The sequence below is a fragment of the Chiloscyllium plagiosum genome, unplaced genomic scaffold (genome assembly GCF_037043375.1).
Source record: "Chiloscyllium plagiosum isolate Xiang-an unplaced genomic scaffold, Cpla_swu_hap1 HiC_scaffold_2, whole genome shotgun sequence".
In the NCBI taxonomy this organism is placed as follows: Eukaryota; Metazoa; Chordata; class Chondrichthyes; order Orectolobiformes; family Hemiscylliidae; genus Chiloscyllium; species Chiloscyllium plagiosum.
This window is the reverse complement of record NW_028270140.1, coordinates 73,777,981-73,800,511: the sequence shown is the minus strand read 5'-3', so window position 1 is coordinate 73,800,511 and position 22,531 is coordinate 73,777,981. Positions and strand designations below refer to the sequence as shown.

Here is a 22,531-nt window from a genome sequence, read left to right as displayed (position 1 = left end):
AAGGAGGTTAAGGTGAGGGTAATAGGCCGGCGTGGGGGTGGGGGCGGAGAGGTCAGGAAGAAGATTGCAGGTTAGGAAGGTAGTGCTGAGTTCGAGGGTTGGGACTGAGACAAGGTTGGGGGAGGGGAAATGAGGAAACTGGAGAAATCTGAGTTCATCCCTTATGGTTGGAGGGTTCCTAGGCAGAAGATGAGGCACTCTTCCTCCAGGCGTCGTGTTGCTATGGCCTGGCGATGGAGGAGTCCAAGGACCTGCATGTCCTTGGTGGAGTGGGAGGGGAAGTTGAAGTGTTGAGCCATGGGGTGGTTGGGTTAGTTGGTCCAGGTGTCCCAGAGGTGTTCTCTGAAATGTTCCGCAAGTAGACGGCCTGTCACCCCAATATAGAGGAGGCCACATTGGGTGCAGCGGATGCAATAAATGATGTGTGTGGAGGTGCAGGTGAACTTGTGGCGGATATGGAAGGATCCCTTGGGGCCTTGGAGGGAAGTAAGAAGGGAGGTGTGGGCGCAAGTTTTGCATTTCTTGCGGTTGCAGGGAAAGGTGCCGGGAGTGGAGGTTGGGTTGGTGGGGGGTGTGGACCTGACAAGGGAGCCACGGAGGGAGTGGTCTTTTCGGAAAGCTGATAGGGGAGGGGAGGGAAATATATCCCTGTGGTGAGGTCCGTTTGGAAGTAGCGGAAATGACGACGGAAGATACGATGTATATGGAGGTTAGTGGGGTGGTAGGTGAGGACCAATGGGGTTCTGTCCTGGTGGCTATTGGAGGGGTGGGACTCAAGGGCGGAGGAACGGGAAGTGGAGGAGATGCAGTGGAGAACATCGTCGATCACATCTGGGGGGAAATTGCAGTCTTTGAAGAAGGAGGCCATCTGGGTTGTTTGGTATTGGAACTGGTCCTCCTGGGAGCAGATGCGGCGGAGACGAAGGAATTGGGAATATGGGATGGCGTTTTTACAGGGGGCAAGGTGGGAGGAGGTGTAGTCTAGGTAGCTGTGGGAGTCAGTAGGTTTATAGTAAATGTCTGTGTTGATTCAGTTGTCCGATATAGAAATGGAGAGGTCTGAGACGGTCCAGGTAAATTTGAGGTCGGGGTGGAAGGTGTTGGTAAAGTGGATGAACTGTTCAACCTCCTCGTGGGAGCATGAGGCAGCGCCGATACAGTCATCGATGTAGCGGAGGAAAAGGTGGAGGGTGGTGCCAGTGTAGCTGCAGAAGATGGACTGTTTCACATATCCTACGAAGAGGCAGGCATAGCTGGGGCCCATGCGGGTGCCCATGGCTACTCCTTTGGTTTGGAGGAAGTGGGAGGATTGGAAAGAGAAGTTGTTCAGAGTGAGGACCAGTTCAGTCAGTCGAAGGAGGGTGTCAGTGGAAGGGTACTGGTTGGTACGGTGGGAAAGGAAGAAGCGGAGTGCTTTGAGTCCTTCGTGATGGGGGATGGAGGTGTACAGGGACTGGATGTCCATGGTGAAGATAAGGTGTTGGGGACCGGGGAAGCGAAAATCATGGAGGTGGAGGAGGGCGTGGGTGGTGTCCCGAACGTAGATGAGGAGTTCTTGGACTAAGGGGGACAGGACCGTGTCGAGGTATGCAGAGATGAGTTTGGTGGGCAGGAGCAGGCTGAGACAATGTGTCGGCCGGGGCAGTCAGGTTTGTGGATTTTGGGCAGGAGGTAGAAACGGGCGTGCGGGGTTGTAGGACTATGAGGTTGGAGGCGGTGGATAGGAGATCCCCTGAGGTGATGTGGTTATGGATGGTCTGGGAGATGATGGTTTGGTGGTGGGAGGTGGGGTCACGGTCAAGGAGGCAGTAGAAGGGGGTGTCCGCGAGTTGGCATTTCGTCTCAGTGGTGTAAAGGTCGGTGCGCCAAAGTACTACCGTGCCTCCCTTGTCTGCCGGTTTGATAGTGAGGTTGGGGTTGGAATGGAGGGAGTGGAGGGCTGCACGTTCCAAGGGTGAGAGGTTGGAGTGGGTGGGGTGGGGGGGGGGGGGGGGGGGGCGGGGAGAGAGAGAGGTTGAGGCGGTTAATGTCACGACAGCAGTTGGCTATGAAGAGATCGAGGGCAGGTAAGAGGCCAGCATGGGGTGTCCAGGTGGGTGGGGTGTGTTAGAGGCGGGAGAAGGGGTCGTCAGAGAGTGGGCGAGAATCCTGGTTGGAGAAGTAGGCACGGAGGCGAAGGAGGCGGAAGAATTGTTCGCTGTCTCGCCGCGTGTTGAACTCGTTAATCCGAGAGCGTAGGGGTATGAAGGTGAGGCCTCTGCCAAGGGATGAAAGATCAGTCCTCGGCAGAGATGAAAGATCAGTCCTCGGCAGAGGCCTCACCTTCATACCCCTACGCTCTCGGATTAACGAGTTCAACACGCGGCGAGACATCGAACAATTCTTTCGTCGCCTTCACCTCCGCACCTACTTCTTCAACCAGGATTCTCGCCCACCCTCTGACGACCCCTTCTCCCGCCTCCAACACAGCACATCCACCTGGACACCCCGTGCTGGCCTCTTACCTGCCCTCGATCTCTTCATAGCCAACTGCCGTCGCGTCATTAACCGCCACAACCTCTCCACCCCTCTCACCCACTCCAACCTCTCACCCTTGGAACGTGCAGCCCTCCACTCCCTCCGTTCCAACCCCAACCTCACTATCAAACAGGCAGACAAGGGAGGCATGGTAGTAGTTTGGCGCACCGACCTTTACACCACTGAGGCTAAATGCCAACTCGCGGACACCCCCTCCTACTGCCTCCTTGACCGTGACCCCACCTCCCACCACCAAACCATCATCTCCCAGACCATCCATAACCACATCACCTCAGGGGATCTCCTATCCACCGCCTCCAACCTCATAGTCCTACAACCTCGCACGCCCGTTTCTACCTCCTGCCCAAAATCCACAAACCTGACTGCCTCGGCTGACCCATTGTCTCAGCCTGCTCCTGTCCCACTGAACTCATCTCTGCATACCTCGACACGGTCCTGTCGCCCTTAGTCCAAGAACTCCTCACCTACGTTCGGGACACCACCCACGCCCTCCACCTCCTCCAAGATTTTCGCTTCCCCGGTCCCCAACGCCTTATCTTCACCATGGACATCCAGTCCCTGTACACCTCCATCCCCCAGCATGAAGGACTCAAAGCCCTCCGCTTCTTCCTTTCCCACCGCACCAACCAGTACCCTTCCACTGACACTCTCCTTCGACTGACTGAACTGGTCCTCACTCTGAACAACTTCTCTTTCCAATCCGCACACTTCCTCCAAACCAAAGGAGTAGCCATGGGCACCCGCATGGGCCCCAGCTATGCCTGCCTCTTCGTAAGATAAGTGGAACAGTCCATCTTCCGCAGCTACACTGGCACCATCCCCCACCTTTTCCTGCACTACATCGATGACTGTATCGGCGCTGCCTCATGCTCCCACGAGGAGGTTGAACAGTTCATCCACTTTACCAACCCCTTCCACCCCAACCTCAAATTTACCTGGACCGTCTCAGACTCCTCCCTCCCCTTCCCAGACCTCTCCATTTCTATCTCGGACGACCGAATCAACACAGACATTTACTATAAACCTACTGACTCCCACAGCTACCTAGACTACATCTCCTCCCACCCTGACCCCTGTAAAAACACCATCCCATATTCCCAATTCCTTCGTCTCCGCCGCATCTGCTCCCAGGAGGACCAGTTCCAATACCAAACAACCCAGATGGCCTCCTTCTTCAAAGACTGCAATTTCCACCCCAGACGTGATCGACGATGCTCTTCACTGCATCTCCTCCACTTCCCGCTCCTCCGCCCTTGAGCCCCACCCCTCCAATAGCCACCAGGACAGAACCCCACTGGTCCTCACCTACCACCCCACCAACCTCCATATACATCGTATCATCTGTCGTCATTTCCGCTACCTCCAAAGGGACCCCACCACCAGGGATATATTTCCCTCCCCTCCCCTATCAGCGTTCCGAAAAGACCACTCCCTCCGTGACTCCCTTGTCAGGTCCACACCCCCCACCAACCCAACCTCCACTCCCGGCACCTTTCCCGGCAACCGCAAGAAATGCAAAACTTGCGCCCACACCTCCCTTCTTACTTCCCTCCAAGGCCCCAAGGGATCCTTCCATATCCGCCACAAATTCACCTGCACCTCCACACACATCATTTATTGCATCCGCTGCACCCGATGTGGCCTCCTCTATATTGGGGTGACAGGCCGCCTACTGACGGAACATTTCAGAGAACACCTCTGGGACACCTGGACCAACTAACCCAACCACCCCATGGCTCAACACTTCAACTTCCCCTCCCACTCCACCAAGGACATGCAGGTCCTTGGACTCCTCCATCACCAGACCATAGCAACACGAAGGTTGGAGGAAGAGTGCCTCATCTTCCGCCTAGGAACCCTCCAACCATAAGGGATGAACTCAGATTTCTCCAGTTTCCACATTTCCCCTCCCCCCACCTTGTCTCAGTCCCAACCCTCGAACTCAGCACCACCTTCCTAACCTGCTATCTTCTTCCTGACCTCTCCGCCCCACCCCGACCTATCACCTTAACCTCCTTCCACCTATCGCATTTCCAACGCCCCTCCCCCAAGTCCCTCCTCCCTACCTTTTATCTTAGCCTGCTTGGTACACTCTCCTCATTCCTGAAGAAGGGCTCGTGCCCGAAACGTCGATTCTCCTGCTCCTTGGATGCTGTCTGACCTGCTGCGCTTTTCCAGCAACACATTTTCAGCTCTGATCTCCAGCATCTGCAGTCCTCACTTTCTCCCATATGGGTTTTCATGACAATCGTTAATGATATTTGACATCTTCATGGAGAGACATGTTAACTATGTTAAGCACTTTAATTGGAAAAAAAGTGTTTATTTTTCGGCCAAAAGTAACATGAATGTTCCTCTGGAGCCCTCACAGTAGTCTTAGGCTCCCTTTGTTCCGGGATTCACACCTCCATCCTGTCATTTCGCCTCTTTCCCATTCCATTCACTAGTGTACCCCGAAACATTCACGTTCATCCCGAAAAGTCGTCTTCAACCAGATAACTTCTTTGCTAGTTCTGTGGCATGTGAATGAAATCCATCATTAAAACTGGCTTGGTCTGAACATCAATCTTGCTCAGACGTCATTGCCTATTTGGGGCTCAGCTGCACTGTTTCTAATGTCAGAGTAAAATCCGATTCCACAGCGTCGAATCAGGGATATTAGCTTTATTTGTTTATACGAACAGAACATTAGTTCCAATATGCAAGCCAAACACACACAATTCAAAACATCCCAGTATTACTCTGTTTTGTTGCAATTACCTGATCTTAAAATTTCACATCAAGTTCCGAAAATCTTTTTTGTCATTTATTTGTGAAAAATGGATTTCCTTTCATATTTAGTACTCAGTAGAGACAATAAGTATTCTCACTAGCATGTTACATAGACAAGTTTGTCTACAGTATCTTTTCAGTTGGCAGTTCCTGAATGGGATGAATTGGAACTCAACACCAGATTTCAAAACTGAAACACTGTTTTCTTTTCAATATTCTGAAATAAATTTGGAACACGGTCTTTGGAATTTCTTGCAAATTCACGTCTTCTTTTCAACAAAAGGATTCTGCTAAATGTATTCCTGTAATTATATTCCATGTATTTCTTTGTTTAAATAATACAGCCTGTCTTTTGTTAAATTTCTCCTCTTTCCCCCCTATTGGGCCCCTCCTCATCTTGTAAATGATCAGTGGAAACTTGTTTACTGTTCATAGTTCCTCAAATGCTGGATAGAGATAATATAGTGCCATATACTGACAAATCTTTCCTCAGCAGTAGAGAAATGCCAGTCCCCTTTTGTTATTTCCTCAACATAACAACACAGTCAGGAATTCAGCATATTCTATCTCAAGAGAAGTCTTGCAAACCAATCATTTTTTCATTGGCTGATATTGTACCCAGTTCCATTAAACACCAAATGTATTACTTTGTCCTTAAGTTATTCAATGATTAATTCCTTCTATCCCTGTAAACTTGCCAATGGTATGATTCCCTCTACTCAGTTCCACTTATTCTGGTCTCAAGACACCAGCATCCTACCCAACAGCAGTGTCTACCTTCCACCCCTACTCTCACTATGTCTTTCTGCTACTCATACCTCCTTCAAGTTACAAACGTTTCCTCAAGGCAAAACAGAAGAATAAATTAGTCACATGTTCTACTATTTTGCTGAGCATGAAGCCACGGGGACATGGTTATTAATGGGAGAGAGTTTTCGTTATATTGGGAAGGTACATAGAACATAGAAGAATACAGTGCAATACAGGCCCTTCGGCCCTCGATGTTGCGCCGATCCAAGCCCACCTAACCTACACTAGCCCACTATCCTCCATATGCCTATCCAATGCCCGCTTAAATGCCCATAATGAGGGAGAGTCCACCACTGCTACTGGCAGGGCATTCCATGAACTCACGACTCGCTGAGTAAAGAACCTACCCCCCCTTAATTTAAAGCTATGCCCCCTTGTAATAGCTGACTCCATACGTGGAAAAAGATTCTCACTGTCGACCCTATCTAAACCCCTAATCATCTTGTACACCTCTATCAAGTCACCCCTAAACCTTCTTTTCTCCAATGAAAACAACCCCAAGTGCCTCAGCCTTTCCTCATACGATCTTTCTACCATACCAGGCAACATCCTGGTAAACCTCCTCTGCACCCGTTCCAGTGCCTCCACATCCTTCCTATAGTATGGCGACCAAAACTGCACACAATACTCCAGATGCGGCCGCACCAGTCTGCAACATGACATATACTGCTGGATTCTTACACCTCTACACAACAGTAAGAGCATTTGTGCTGAGTATGTATAGAATGTTAATCTCCAAATCATAGGCAGGTGATAGGAATATCAGGTTTGATAAGCAGTTGAACGGTTTATGTAAATTCAAGGTATTATGGAATTGAATGTTTAGAAAATAGCTAATCAGCATTTCTACCTGGGTATAAAATGTAGTGAGTTATACCACAAGGTAGATGAAAAGAATCTATAAAAAGCCATTGTAATATCAGTTAACAAGGTTTTTAATGGTACCACTAATGCAGTCTGCAAAAATCTGAGCGAGCGCAAGAGCTCGAGGCATCCAGACCATTCACTACCTATATCACCAGCCCATTGTGCCGCATCACCAGCTCTTTAAATGAGCATCATTGCTTCGTGCCAATCTTTTGCCTTTTCCCCATATTCATGTGCACTATTACTATACAAATAAATATCCAATGCTTTTGAATGTCTGAACTTAACTTGCTCTACCACAGTCCGAGGCAGTGCATTCCATACCCTGACTAATCACTGCATAACTAAGGGGATTTTTCTCTCTCACAAGCCTTGCTCCTTCTGCACATCAGTTTAAATCTACATCCTCTCTTTCTTGATCCTGTTATGAGTGGGAACAACTTTGCCTTGTCTACTCTATCCAGTCAGCTCATGATTTTGAAAACCTCTATCAGATCTCATCGCAGTCTCCTTCTATCCAAGCAAATCAGTCCCAATTTCTTCAATCTATCCTGATAACTGAAATGAAACCTTACTTTTCAATGAATTCTGCAATATCTCTGGTGCATTCATATCTCTCCAATAATGTGCCGCTCATAACTGTACACAACACTCTAGCTGAGGTCTAGCCAGTGGTGTACACAAGTGCTACATCACACTTGTACACTCTGTTTCTATTAATAAAGGAAGAATACTGTGTGTTTTATTAACTGCTCTCACCACCTGTCCTCCACCTTCAATGATCTGTGCACATAAACATACAAGTCCCCCCTGCTCCTGCAGACCCTTTAAAATTGCACTTCATATCCTATATTGTCTTCCAATGTCCTTCCTGCCAAAGTGCATCACCATACACTTCCCTACATTGAAGCTCATCTACTACGTATTTGCCCACTCCACCAACTTGTCAATGTCCTTTTGGAGTTCCACACTCCTCCTCACAGTTTATAGTTCCTCCAGGTTTTGTGTCATCGGCAAACTTTGAAATTGTCACCTGCAAATCAAGATTCAGATTAAAGCAGGAAAACTAAGGGTCCCAATACTGACCCTGGGGAACTCCAATGCAAACCTTCCTCCAGCTCAAAAATATTTATTGACCATTACTCTGTTGCTCATCACTCAGCCAATTTTGTATCAACATTGCTACTGTCCCACTTATACCATTATTTATAAATTTCCTCAAGCTGGTATCAAAAACCTCCCAGAAAAATAATACTCACACTGAAACTTAAGTTATCTCTTCAAAAAAAAATCAAGTTTGATAAACCTGATTTCTCCTTTATAAATCTATGCAGAGTTTTCCTAATCGATGTATCTTTTTCCATGTGACTAAAAATTCTATCCTGAGTAAGTGTTTCTAGAAGCTTCCATATCACCAAAGTTAAATCGATAGGAAAATAACTCCAGCAATTACAGACCAGTCTTCTGGCACTTCCCCTATGTCCAGGGAAGAATTAAATTTTCAGTCACATTAAAAGTTAAATGGGGAAATACCTTTTTTGTAGTTTAGTGGATTGGTTACCTACTGAACAGTGGGCAAAAGTGAGGACTGCAAATGCTGGAAACCAGAATATAGATCACAGTGGTGCTGGAAAAGCACAGCAGGTCAGGCAGCATCCGAGGAGCAGGAAAAATCGACGTTTTGGGCAAAAGCCCTTCATCAGGAATGAAAACTACCTATTGAACAGTGCCAGATATTCATTACATTTAGTTGGTTTGTTAGAGGCAAAAGATTTTAAACTCGAAATCTTGTGTGATACTTCCAGTTGATTACTGGAAATGCAAATATCTTTTGAAAAGTTATCAATCTCTACGGAGACCCTTAAATTCACCATAAGATTTGAATCACGCTACCCTCACCAATTCTTTGGTTTATTGTTACTTTTCCTAACTAGTATGCTTTTTTGATACAACATATACTATGAGAATACAATTTTTATTTTTTTTCTGGGACAGTGTATCAAACTCAGATCTGTAATGTAATCTTCATTGAAAGCAAAATTAACCATGTGATATAAAGGACGACATGGATTGTCATGTGTAACATAACTTACCTCATTGTCTGATTCCACAAGAACTTGATCGTATTCACTAAGAGCAACTAAAAACATAATAGATGTCACATTTTCAAAGCAGTGAATCCATTTCCTTCGTTCTGACCGCTGACCCCCAACATCGACCATTCTGAAAGACCAATGTAAAACCAAACTGCGTATGAACCAGCTATAATGTTATGAAAACCTGACAAGTCCAAATTTCAACAATATAGTACAATAGCTGAGAAGTCCTTAAAATTTGTAACATACATGCATTTGACAAATATTCATATGATTAATTCAATAATAGCTCAACAGAAAAAATAAGTCATATTCATTTTGAAGAATTTACATGAACCTCAGTCTCTTTGTTAAGCAAATGATGACAACTTAAAATGCAAAATAATAATTTTTAGTTTACCCAATGATCTCATTATTTAATACATATTAGATTATCTGGTTAATTTAAAGAATAAAAAAGCAACTTGCAAATAAACATCGAATGTTGTAAATAAATATTGCCTTTAAAAGTAATCATAGATTTATGAAGCATGCACTGTTTTGTTCCAATCATATCTATTAAGTTTACAAATTTGAAATTCAGTTTACATCATGCTCAAAGAGTCCTTGAAAATGGAAGGTTTTTGTCCAAGCTGTAAAAACTAATACTGTCTTTTAGTAACTTTCTTCTACCTGAAAATGACGGTTTGTAAGTCGAAAGGGTATTCAATGATCCCTGTTGTTGGGACTCGCACTCTAAGCACATCCTGTTGAGTGGGTAGGTAGGTAGGTTCTGCTATACGGTCCAAGTCTTTAAGATAGCTACAGACAGGGAGAAACAACAGGAATGCAAAGACTGTGACATTGGAGAGGGAAGCTGGGGAGGAAAATAGAAACAGGGTGTTGTGGTGATCACCATTCTTCCTGGCAACAAGAGTCATGGTGAATTCCCCAAGATGGTACCACTTATTCAAGGAGGTGATGTGGGATAGTTCTTAACATTCAAACCTACTCCTCACCAGATTGTGCCACTTTCCCTAGAATGCAGAGTGCATTTTCCCAGTATTCCTCTAATATAGAATTCATGAAACTTGTGCTTTTTTTTTCAAAAAAACACATGTTTTAGTTGAATTGGCAAGGTTCTCTGAAAGGTTTTTAATTTTACACAAAAGGTATTTAATTTCCAAGACCGTGATTGTGTGCATTTTTGTCCTTGACACTAATCCATAAGTACTACTTAGAAATAAGGTCAATTACAAGTAGTGTATGTCATCAGATTGAACTTGAAAGTACTGGGAAGACACAACATCTGCTAACTAGGAAATTTACAACAGGCCCCAATCAGTACCTGAAGATTATATTCTCCAGATCAAATGGATACTCAATGATGCCAGTTGTGGGCACTCGAACCCGCAGCACATCCTGTTGAGTTGGCAGATAATCTGGTGCTGCAATACGATCAGTATCACTAAGGTAGCTGTGAAATAAGAAAGAAAATTAAATGTGATGCATTGGCTCCTCTAAGTGAGTGCCTTGATTTATTTGTGGAAAGCCAAGTAAGGAAAGATACTGCAAAAATTAAAACAAATTCATATGTTTGGATCATTTTTAAAAGAATGAGCAGGATCTCCTGTTATTGCTCATAACTTGAGGGAAAATATGCCATTATCCCATTTAGAGCCTACTATTTAACAAGGTCATTGAATTGGTGGAATTAATGCTTTCAAATGCCAATATCATGTCTATGCAATTGTGTAATAAGAATGAATCAATTCTCTTGTTTCTTATAACATTTCTTTTGAATGACATAACTTTATTTTAACATTTTTTTTCCAAATAAACGAAATTCAAGAAACTGAGAAAGATGGTTAAAAACCAAACAGGTCAGCGCAGAATGATGCAGTGCCAAGAGCAAAAGTCTGAATACTGACAGATGGAGTCAGCATTTACACTCAGCACCAATGAGAGAGATTTCAATTTAGGAGCAGTCTGGTTCAGCAGACTAAAAAGCATTTTTCTCAAAAATTGTGCAGATAGCATGTACTCAGACTACAGGACATAGATCTAGATAGGGAATTAAATCTTTGGGCAAATATATCAATTTCAAGGCTACAATTATAGGAGCTGCCGAAGCTTCATGCAAAACATTTACTGAAGGGTTTCAAATACAAACTATATTTCAAGGAGTATATTGCATTACATCATCCCAGAATATGTAACTGCAGTTGACATTTTTTGAAATAATAACTTATTTTAGACATGAGATATTGCAATGAGTGAGAAAAGAATTATAGATTTTCTTATGCAGAAGTTGGTTCATCACCTTTTGCCAGGTAGTTAGTCCTTAGTAGCTCCCTATTGGCCATCTTTAGGTACAATTCTCACTTTTAATTGCATGGTCACTATCTCTTCAATCCTGATTTGTTGCTATTTTACTTAACAAGCAAAATCAACAGAGTGTGACAGTGAATGCGCAGCACGGGGAAAAAAAAAGTAGCACTTAAAAGAATTCCACACTGTGTAGAGACTGCAGGGGTCCCTGTTTAAGTCAGCCTCATTTAGCACTGTTCTGCTTTAAAGTTGGGAAGTTATTTGGGCCTGCAATTTTGTTGAGTGTGGCAAGATTCATTTTACTGCTGTTTAACACCTGATTGACAGCATTTTGACGTGCTCTCTCACTGTCTAAATTGAAGCTGTTCCTCATGCTGAACCTGGTGACTTGCAGTCTCTCCCCATGCCACACACCTGGCTGAAGTCTGCAGCAGAGATCCATCGCTTGGCGGGCTCTGTGCCACCTGCTTGGGTTGTCACTTGTTCATGCCAGATTGTAGCCAATGCCTGCTGGCGATTTTTAAGAGGACACAACGCCTCGTTCATGCTGGTCACCTCTGGGCTTCACACGGAGCCGCTCCTGTGGACTGGCTATAGGAAGTTGACCTTCACCCCTCCTCCTCCTCCATGTGTCATCTATGGATGAGTTCACTGGCTTTTCCTCCCTCCCTGTCTGACTTGGCAAACAGGATCTCTTATGAAATGGCAACTCACAATTGGAAGAACAGTAGAGGGTGATGGTTGCTCAGTGTAGAGGAATGTCATTCAACAGGTAATTCAAACAGATCATTTAAAAGGAATACAGCAAACTTCAAGAGTGCAGTGAGAAGTCAGACCAGCATTCACTTCAGAACCTGCTGATTTCAGTCTGAGTTTTGATACAAGGAAAGAAAGGGAGGAGACGCCACTGAGCCCTGCCGTGGCTATATAAGGTGAAGGGGAGGGAAGCTGGAGGCAGTAGCAGAGACAGGGAGGTGGTCAATGTGTCATCTCAGGGAGGTGTAGTACAAAGTGGCCAGGACTGGGCTACAGCTCAGTCCAGCGGCCTGGAGTTTAGTGAGTGGAACCTCCCTGAAAGTGATACCTTAGGCTCCACTCCTGAAGGGACAGGGAGAGGGAAAAAGTCTACAATTTGGAGAGTTACAGAGAGGAATGATCTTCAGTGACCAAGAGGATAAGGGAGTGGGAAGCATGATTAACGATGAGCAGTAGGAACTGCAAGTTATATTATGATTTTTTTTCCAAGTTTTCATTTACCAATCTAACAATTTAGCCACGTAAAGTTTTTCAACTTCTGGAATGCAATGTCTGGGAGGGGAGTTGAGCTGGGAAACCTCACAACCTCTAAAATGTACTTGAATGAGCACCTGAAAGGTCATAACACTTAAAGATATAGACCAAGTGATGGGAAGTGGAACTGGTGTACAGAGTTAAAAATCACACAACACCAGGTTATAGTCCAACAGGTTTAATTGGAAGCACACTAGCTTTCGGAGCATCGATCCTTCATCAGGTGGTAGCAGAGGGCTCAATCCTAACACAGAATTTATAGCAAAAATTTAGTGTGATGTAACTGAAATTATACATTGAAAAATTGATTGCCTGTTAAGCCTTTCATCTGTTAGAATACCGTGATAGTTTCACTTCTTTCATGTATAAATCACAAAACCTTTTTTTCAAAAAGTTGAAAATTACACCATGTTCTTTGTGACCTGCATTATCAATGGGGATGAGCACCTCACCTAGACCTTCCCCACAGCTCCACTACTTGCCTTTAAACAACCGCCAAACCTCAAACAGATTGTTGTTCGTAGCAAGCTGCCCGGCTCTCAGGACAACTCCATACAACCCTGTCATGGTAGGCGCTGCAAGACGTGTCAGAGTGTGGACATAAATACTACCATTACACGTGGGGACACCTTCCACCTTGTACATGGCAGGTACTCATGTGACTCAGCCAACATTGTCTATCTTATACATTGCAGGCAGGGATGCCCAGAGGCATGGTACATTGGGGAAACTGAGCAAAGGCTACGACAACGGATCAATGGGCACCGCACAACAATCAACAGACAGGAGTGTTCCCTACCAGTTGAGGAACACTTCAGTGGTCCAGGACATTCGACCTCAGTCCTTCGAGTCACCATCCTCCAAGGTGGACTTTGGGACAGGCAGCAGAGAAAAGTGGCTGAGCAGAGGCTGATAGCTAAGTTCGGTACCCATAGGGAGGGCCTCAACCGGGACCTTGGGTTCATGTCACATTTCAGGTGACCACCTTTGCACTATACATATATATACACACACACACACTCACACATGCACCCCCTCACAGACTTAAGACACTCTGCACTCACTACACACATACACTTTCTCACACTCACAACCCCCACCCAGACAAACAGACACACACAGAGACAGACAAAGACCCACATGCACACACATGTTTTGTGGGGTGAATTTGTACTTTCAGGGTTACATTGTACTTTGCTCAAAAACTGCATGCATTCATGTAAAACCCCATTATCTCACTTTTTAGATTAGAATCAATCTAAACATCATGGCATAGACAGAGAACACAGGGGGCCAACACCTGCAACATATTGTCTAGCTATCACCATTGTTAACAGCTAACCCAAGAATGCAACTTTTTTTAAAAAAAAGGTTTTGTGATTTACACATGAAAGAAGTGAAACTATCAAGGTATTCTAACAGATGAAAAGCTTAACAGACAATCAATTTTTCAACGTATAATTTCAGTTACATCACACTGTAAATTTGTGCTATAAATTCTGTGTGTTCGGATTGAGCCCTCCACTACCACCTGATGAAGGAGCGACACTCCGAAAGCTAATGTGCTTCCAATTAAACCTGTTGGACTATAACCTGCTGTGGTGTGATTTTTAACTTTGTACCCCCCAGTCCAACACCAGCATCTCCAAATCATAGTGTACAGAGTAGCTTTCATCGTTGGGTCAAAGGACATCTGCTGTACAATACGATTCTAACATATAGACTATAATGTTTTAAAGTCTTATTTTGAGGAGGAAGGCCCTGTAGAGCCTAACTCCTGGTTTTAACATTGGTGCCTTTGAGAAACTGTTTCATTTAAAATTGCAATGTTTGGAAACATCGGCCACAACTTTAAGTGAGGACTTAGATAGTTTCAAATGCTTTGTCAAGACAATAACAATGACAATAAAGCACAAAGTTAAGTAGTCCTTAGTGAAATCTTGAATTAATACAAACAAATTAATAAATGAAACCAGTAGTAGATGACAATTAGCAAAAGAAATAACTTTGATAAATGAGCAACTTTCTAGAATTATGAGCACCAGAATAACTTCTTCAAAATTAAATGTGGGCTATATTAACATTTAAATGGGTATATTTAATACTTGAACATACATATCCTTGTTGAAGCATAATTTACCATTTGATAATTCTACTGATTCAGATTGAAGAAAAGGAATTAAATTTACAACATGCAGTATGACACTTAAAGTGTCCCATACTTCAACATAGCTTGAAACATTCAATGAAACAACCATTCTTTTTGCAAGCACTGAAGTGTTCTGATTGATCATTTGGATGTTTGGAGGGATATGGGCCAAACACAGGCAAATGGAACTAGTTTCGTTTGAGAACATGGTCAGCGTGGACGAGTTGGACTGAAGGGTCCATTTCCATGCTGTATCACTCTACAACAGCTTGATTCACTTAGAAACTGCACCATGGAAAAATGGCTCTGGTAATGTCTACTGATTATAGCTTCTGTTTTAACAGGGAATCATGTTACTAAATTTGAAAGTTTGAACCACGCAGTATTGCAGCAGCAACAGTTGGCTGAATTCTGCAGATATTTTGTTCAACAAAGCTTAGAATAATAAGAAATCAAAAAGTCATCCAAGGAATCCATGACATGATAAAAGACATGTGGAGGCTAATCAAATATCTAGAGTTCTCGGCCGAACAAGTTGTTTTATCTTCTATGAAGCTACTACTTAAGTCAATCATCAGATTTGTGTGTACTTTTTAATTAGAAGTATCTGAAGTGAATGCAACTTAAGATGGTAGAGGCAAGTGTATATTCTGAAATAAAACACTATTCTCTTAACTGCCAACCCTAGTCAGCTAACATCATATAAAAGAAGTTTGGCAGCATGTCATAGGGATGAAGTGCACATAACATTCTCAGTTGTCATCATTGTGCAAGATGCTAAGATGAGACCGGGTACTTTCCCGTAGGGCGCGAAACCTGCACAATCACTTTCAATGGACTGTTTACATAGACAATAAGACATAGGAGCAGAAATTAAGCCATTCAGCCCATCGAGTCTGCTCCACCTTTCAATCTTGGCTGATAGGTTTCTCAACCCCCATTCTCCTGATAACCCTTGATCCCCTTGACACTCAAGAACCTATCGAAATCAATCTTAAATAAACTCAATACATAGCCTTTTGTGGCAGTGAATTCCATAGATTCACCGCTCTCTGGCTGAACAAGGTTCTCCACATCTGTTTTAAAAGCTCTTCCCTTTACTCTAAGGTTATGCCCTCAGGTGCTAATCTCTCCTACCAATAGAAACATTTTCCTAATATCCACTCTGCCCAGGTCATTCAGTATTCTACATTTCACTTAGACCCCCACCCCACCCCCATCTTTCTAACCTTCATCGAGTATAAACCCAGAGTTCTCAAATGTTCCTCACATGTTAAGCATTTCATTCCTAGGAGCATTCTTGTGAACCTCCTCTGAATATGCTCCAGGGTCAGTACATCCTTCCTGAACTATAGGGCCCAAAACTATACACAATACTCCAAATGTGGTCTAGCCAGACCCTTACAGAGCCTCAGAAGTACTTCCCTGCTTTTATATTCAAGTCCTATCCAAATAAATGGCATCATTGCACACACCTTCCTAACTACTGAGTCAACCTGCCAATTTACCTTAAGAGAATCCTGACCGAGAACTCCAAAGTCTCTTTGCATATCAGACTTCTGAATTTTCTTCCCATTTAGAAAATATTCCATGCCTTTATTCGACCTACCAATGTGCACAACCTCACTCTTTCTGAATTTGCACACCATCTGCCACTTCGTTACCCACTCTCATAACCTGTCCAAATCCTTCTGCAGCTTCCCCACCTCCTCAATACTACCTGTCCCTCAACCTATCTTTGTCTACTCTGCAAACTTAGCCAGGATGCCCTCAGCGCCTTCATTTAGATTATTAATATATAAAGTGAAAAGCTGTGGTCCCAAAACTGAGCCTTGCAGAACACCACTTGTCACTGGCTGCCATCCTGAGAACGACCCTTTTATCCCCAGTCCCTACTTTCTGCCAGACAGCCAATCTTCTGTCCATGCTAGCACCTTGCCTCTGACACTATGGGTCGCTATCTAAATCAGTACCCTCCTGTGCAGCACCTTGTCAAAGGCTTTCTTGAAGTACAAGTAGATAACTTCCATTGGCTCTCCTTGGTCTAACCTGTTTGTTATTTCCTCAAAGAAGTCTAGCAGATTTGACAGGCATGACCTCCCCTTGATGAAACCATGCTTACTTTGCCCTAGTTTACCATACACTTCCAAGTATTCAGAAATCTCATCCTTCACAATGGATTCAAGGATCTTACCCACGACTGAGGTTAGGCTAATTGGCGTGTAATTTTCCATCTTTTGCCTTACTCCCTTTTCAAAGAGGGCTGTCACGTTAGCAATTTTCCAATCCTCTGGGACCCTTCCTGATTCTAGCGATTCCTGAAAGATCACCACTAATACCTCCCTTAGAACTCTGGGGTGTAGTCCATCTGGTCCAGTTGATTCATCCACCTTTAGGCCATTCCATTTTTTAAGCACCTTCTCCTTGGTGATGGCCACCATACTCATCTCTGTCCCAATATCTCAAATTTCTGGGATATTACTCGAGTCTTCCATGACGAAGACTGACATGAAGTAAGTATTCAGTTCCTCAGCCAATTCCTTGTTTCCCCACTACTATCTCTCCAGCATCATTTTCCAGGGACCCCAATGTCCCTCTTTTGCCATTTACGTATCAAAAGAAACTCTTAAAGTCTTCCTTTATATTGCTGGCTAGCTTGCCCTTATATTTAATCTCTTCCCTCCTTATTTCCTCTTTCGTTGGCCTTTGTAAGCTTCCTAATCCTCTGGTTGCCCACTGCCCTTCGCCACATTATAAATTTTCTCTTTTGCTTTAATGCTATCCCTGACTTCCCTGGTCAGCCATAGCTGCCTCATCCTCCCTGTACCATGCTTCTTTTTCCTCAGAATGAATCTCTGCTCTGTCTCCTGAATTACTCCCAGAAACCCCTGCCATTGCTGTTCCATTGTCTTTCCTGCTAGACTGCTCTCCCAGTCAGTTCTACCCAGCTCCTCCCTCATGCCTCTGTAGTTGCCTTTATTCAGCTGAAATACTGTTACATCTGTGTCCATCTCTCCCTCTCAAATTGCAGAGTAAATTCCATCACATTACGATCACTGACTTCTAAGAGTTCCTTCACCTTAACCTCCCTTATCAAGTCTGCCTCATTGCACATCACTAAATCTAGTATTGCCTGTTCCCTAGTGGGCTCTACCACAAGCTGCTCCAAAACACTATCTTGTAAACATTCCACAAATTCCTTTTCTTGCGATCCACTACCAACCCGATTTCCCCAGTGCACCTGCACATTGAAATCCTCCATGATCATGGTATCTTCACCTTTCCTACATATCTTTTCTCTCTCCTAGTGTATCGTGCGCCCCAGCTCCAAACTGCTATTTGGTGGCCTGTACATAACTCCAACTATGTTTTTTTTTTACCTTTGTGGTTCATTAATTCTACTCACACAGATTCTACACCAGAAATAACCTGTTCTCTCAGTCACAGCTGCTACAGCACCTTGACAGAAAATTAACTTTGTTTCGAAAAAATTAAACCACTAACAGATTTCTGAATACAGAGTCAAAGATATGCAGTACAGAAACACACACTTCAGTCCAACCCGTCCATGCCAACCAGATATTCTAAATTAATCTAGTCCCATTTGTCAGCAATTGGACCCATTTCTCTCTAAACCCTTCCTATTCAAAAACGTATCCAGATGCCTTTTAAATGTTGAATTGTTCCAGCCTCCACCACTTCCTCTGGCAGCTCATTCCATACATGCATTGCATGAAAATGTTACCTCTTGGGTCCCTTTTAAATCTTTCCCCTCTCACCTTAAACTTATGTCCTCTAGTATTGGACTCCCCTCCCTCAGGGCAAAGACCTTATCTATTTACCTTGTCCATGCCCCTCATGATTTTGTAAACATCAGTTTTTGACACTCCAGAGAAAATAGCCTCAGCGTATACAACCTCTCCCTATAGCTCAAACCCTCCAACCCTAGCAGCAGATATTACAAAGAACGTTAACACTATTTACAACAATAGAACCAAGAATCATGAATGCCGGATAACGGAGGTGAATGTGGGTCTGGTGGTGTCATCCCACTGAAGGTGATAGGAGTGGCAGGTGACAATACTTTAGAAGCAAAAGCTAATGGGTGGAAAGTGAGGACAGGGGACCTATCATTGTTGAGGAAGGAAAGGAAAGAGGTGAGGGCAGAAGTATGGGAAGTGGCTAAGGGCCCTGTAAACTATGGTAAACAGACAGTGCCTTAAACCCACAACTACAACCATCCACAATGACATGAGTGGCCAACACACAGGGACATCACAATCTGGAAGAAATTAGATGGCCTTGGAAATGTACTGCCTTTCCTTTGTGTCGATGTGTCAAAATCCTGGAATCCTCTTTCTAAGGGCATTGTGGATCAACCAACATAAATTGGACTGCAGCAGTTCAAGAAAGCAGCTCACCACCACCTCCTCAAAACCAATTCAGGATGGGTAGCAGGTGCTGTCCCAGGTGACAATACCCACATCCCATGAATGAATAATAAAAACAAAACTTTTCCCTGTGATAGAAATCTATTAGCTTTCTCAATTACTTGCTGCTTCTGTACCCTAATGTTTTGTGATTCATGCACAAGGACACCCAGATCCTCCTCCTCCTCTGAGCTCTGCAATCTCTCATCATTTAGAAAACAGGCTTTCTTTTTACGCTTGCTGTCATTATGGGCAATTTCACATTCTCCTTCATTATGCTGCATTTGCCACATCTTTGCACACACAAGCTTTGTATTTCCCTGTATTGTCCTGTTCCCCCCTCAGTTGAAGCATAACGCTCAGAGACACGGTATGGCTTTATCTCCTTCATCTTTATTCCGGGCCTTGGAAAGAGAGAGAATGATCGCCCATGTGTGCAGGGACATGGGTTCCCAGTCTTCTCTCTCAAACAATAGTTTCTAAATGAATAAAATAGTCATTTTACAGGGAGGAGCATCCAGATAAGGCAACATATATATTGACTGGGTGACCATCTGCTGTTACACAAGGAATGTTCTTAACCTTAACTAGCTTCACATAATGAATACTTTTCACCTTGTTAACTGACCTTACATACTGAATGATCCCAATACGGTTAAATGGCTCTACATAAAGAATGCTTTTCCACCCTGTTAACCCATTACCCTCACCTCCAGCGCCCCATTGTTAACTGCAAGTTCTTATCTGATCTGAGTCATGCTCAGCTGAACCTCTTCTTTCACAAAACTGAATGTAACTCTGTCCCTACCTGCTTATACCCTATACACATTCATATTTACAGTGTAAATATTTCATCTTCACAACTTACTTTCCAATTTATCTGTATCAGCAGCACATTTGGCAAATATATACCTTCTACCCCTTCATCGAAGTCATTTCATTAAACTGTTAACAGTTGAGGCCCCAGCCCAGATCGCTGTGGCATGCCACTTGCAAAATTGAAAAGACCCACTTATGTCTACATTTTGCTCCTGTTAACAAGCCAATCAATGCCAACATGTTATCCTTAAACCATGAACTTTCATTATCCACAAAAACCTTTGATGTGGCATTTTAATGGCTTCTGGAAATCTCAGTGCAGTGCACCCATCAGTTTCCCCTTGTACACAGCACGTATTACCTCCTCAAAGAACACGATTAGATCTGTCCATCCTGATTTCCTGTTCGCAAGCCCATGTTAACTCTACTTCACTTTCTTGAACTTATCTTAATTCTCTGCTATAACTTATTTTAAAATAGCTTTTAGGATCTTTCCTGTGGTGCTGTTAAAAATAACTGATCTGTTGCTTCTTGATTTCTATCTCCTTTTTTGAATACAGGAGTTATAGTATTTAAAAATAATTACCTCCCAGCCTAATGGGACCTTCCCTGAATGGCATTTTTTTGAAAATTAAAAATCAATAGATCAATTATTCCACTAGCCACTTCTTAAAAAGTTTAAGACCCGAAGGTGAAGTTCATCAGGTTTGGGGCACTTGCACGTCCACAGCTACAACAATATAACCAGTACTATTTGTCTGTGACTGTGATTTTCCTGTATTCCTCCATCCTTTCAACTTCCTGATTTATCTCTGCTTCTGAGATCAATTGCTCACATTCACACAGTAATTTTTCCAATGTTTCACTAATTTAAAAAAATCCACAGAAAAGTTCTGCTATGCTGTCTAGCCCACTATTAGCAACTTAACGTTCATGAAATGTAACGCTGATGTCTCCAACTGCAGCTTGGTCCTGTTTAACAATGTAAGCACCTAATAGTGATTGCTAAGACATACGATCACATCAGTCACTTCAGGAGATTTGAAAGAAAAGGCACTAGCTGCAGTTGACGTGCAATCAAGCAACATACATTTAAAAAGCAAGTAAACAGTAACACCAGTTCAAAGGGTTAGGATAAAAGCATTTCATTAGAAGTAACAAAGTGGTAGCATTTATTATAGAGATTTTAACAGGTTCAAGCATCATTCCCTGTTGTAAAATTAACTGAATGTACTCTAGTTTTGAGGGTGACATATGAATATCAGCAGCACAGCCCTTCCAGCAAACTAGGTGAAATACAAAAATAGAAAAAGCACTTTTTTCAGTCCGATTTGTCTTATTCACAGTAGGTAAAGTTCAGTAGGTGGCACTGTCTACTAAATTTGGGTCACAGTTTCTTGCTATGAGTGATGATATTAGAGTTAATTTACAACATTTGCTCTAACCTTGGGCAGGGCTGTTCAGCATCATCCATAAGTGCAAAGTCAGTTTCCAAATGCATGCTGACAACACCCTATCACTTCCTTTGTCCCCATGACTAACTGTCCTGTCTGACTTCCTATCTAACAAAAAGTGAAATGATGCAATAATGAAATTAATACAGAAGTGTGAAGTGATTCATTTTGGGAGCAAGAACCAGAAGAGGCAACATAAAAAAGATGAAATTCTAAAGGCAGTGCGACAGCAAAGAGACCTGGGGTACAAGTGCACAAATTGTTGAAGGCCTTGGGAAAGATTGTGATAGAGTTAATAAGATATACAGGATCTTTAGCTTGAAAAATAGAGGCAGTGTGTACAGAAACATTATGATGTAGTGCATCCAATTATGGGCACCACACCTGTCCACAGAAGACTCTCAGGATTGAGGGCAATACTTCCAACTCCAAGTCAATGGATTTTGATATAGCCTATGAAGCCAAAGTGGGGTCTGCCACTTTGGCAGATGTGGTACTTCAAGAGCCAGATAGAATAATTTGTTAGAAGATTTATGCACTCTCTTTGTGACATCCGGTCTTTACCTCCACATATTTCCAACCAAATGTCTCAATGTAATCAGCACCATCCTGAATGAACCCTCTCCATTTTGGTTAGGTACAAAGCAGGTACTTTAATGAATCCTCAAGAAAGTTTGAACTCAAAGATGCTTTGAGGCCCTGAAAAAGTTTTCACTCTCCACTAGGGAGCCTTCTGCCATTCCCAAGTTTGCAGTAGAGAATGGACAGCATGATTTCAGAGGTTGGCACTGCAGCCTTACGGTACCAAGGATCTGGCTTCAATTCTAACCTCAGGTGACTGTCTGTGTAGAGTCTGCACATTCTCCCCAGGTCTGCGTGGGTTTCCGGCAGGCGCTCCGGCTTCCTTCCATAGTTGAAAGATGTACAGGTTATGTGGATTCGCCATGCTAAATTTCCCCCATAGTGTCCAGGAATGTGCAGTCTAGGTACACTAAT

At 43.5% G+C, this 22,531-nt stretch overlaps 1 protein-coding gene across 2 annotated transcripts in view; it reads right to left on the bottom strand.

Annotated features, from left to right (window-relative positions):
* LOC122561127 (guanine nucleotide-binding protein G(q) subunit alpha-like) overlaps positions 1 to 22,531 on the bottom strand; it is a 202,270-nt gene that overhangs the window by 13,342 nt on the left and 166,397 nt on the right. The window contains exons 4-6 of one of the 2 annotated variants that reach the window (XM_043712596.2): positions 10,411 to 10,539; positions 9,756 to 9,884; positions 9,081 to 9,210 (exon numbers count right to left, since the gene is read on the bottom strand). In XM_043712596.2, the coding sequence (XP_043568531.1) occupies positions 9,081 to 9,210; positions 9,756 to 9,884; positions 10,411 to 10,539 (388 nt within the window). The remainder of the gene's footprint in view (positions 1 to 9,080; positions 9,211 to 9,755; positions 9,885 to 10,410; positions 10,540 to 22,531) is intronic. The other variant, XM_043712604.2, reaches the window with a different exon arrangement.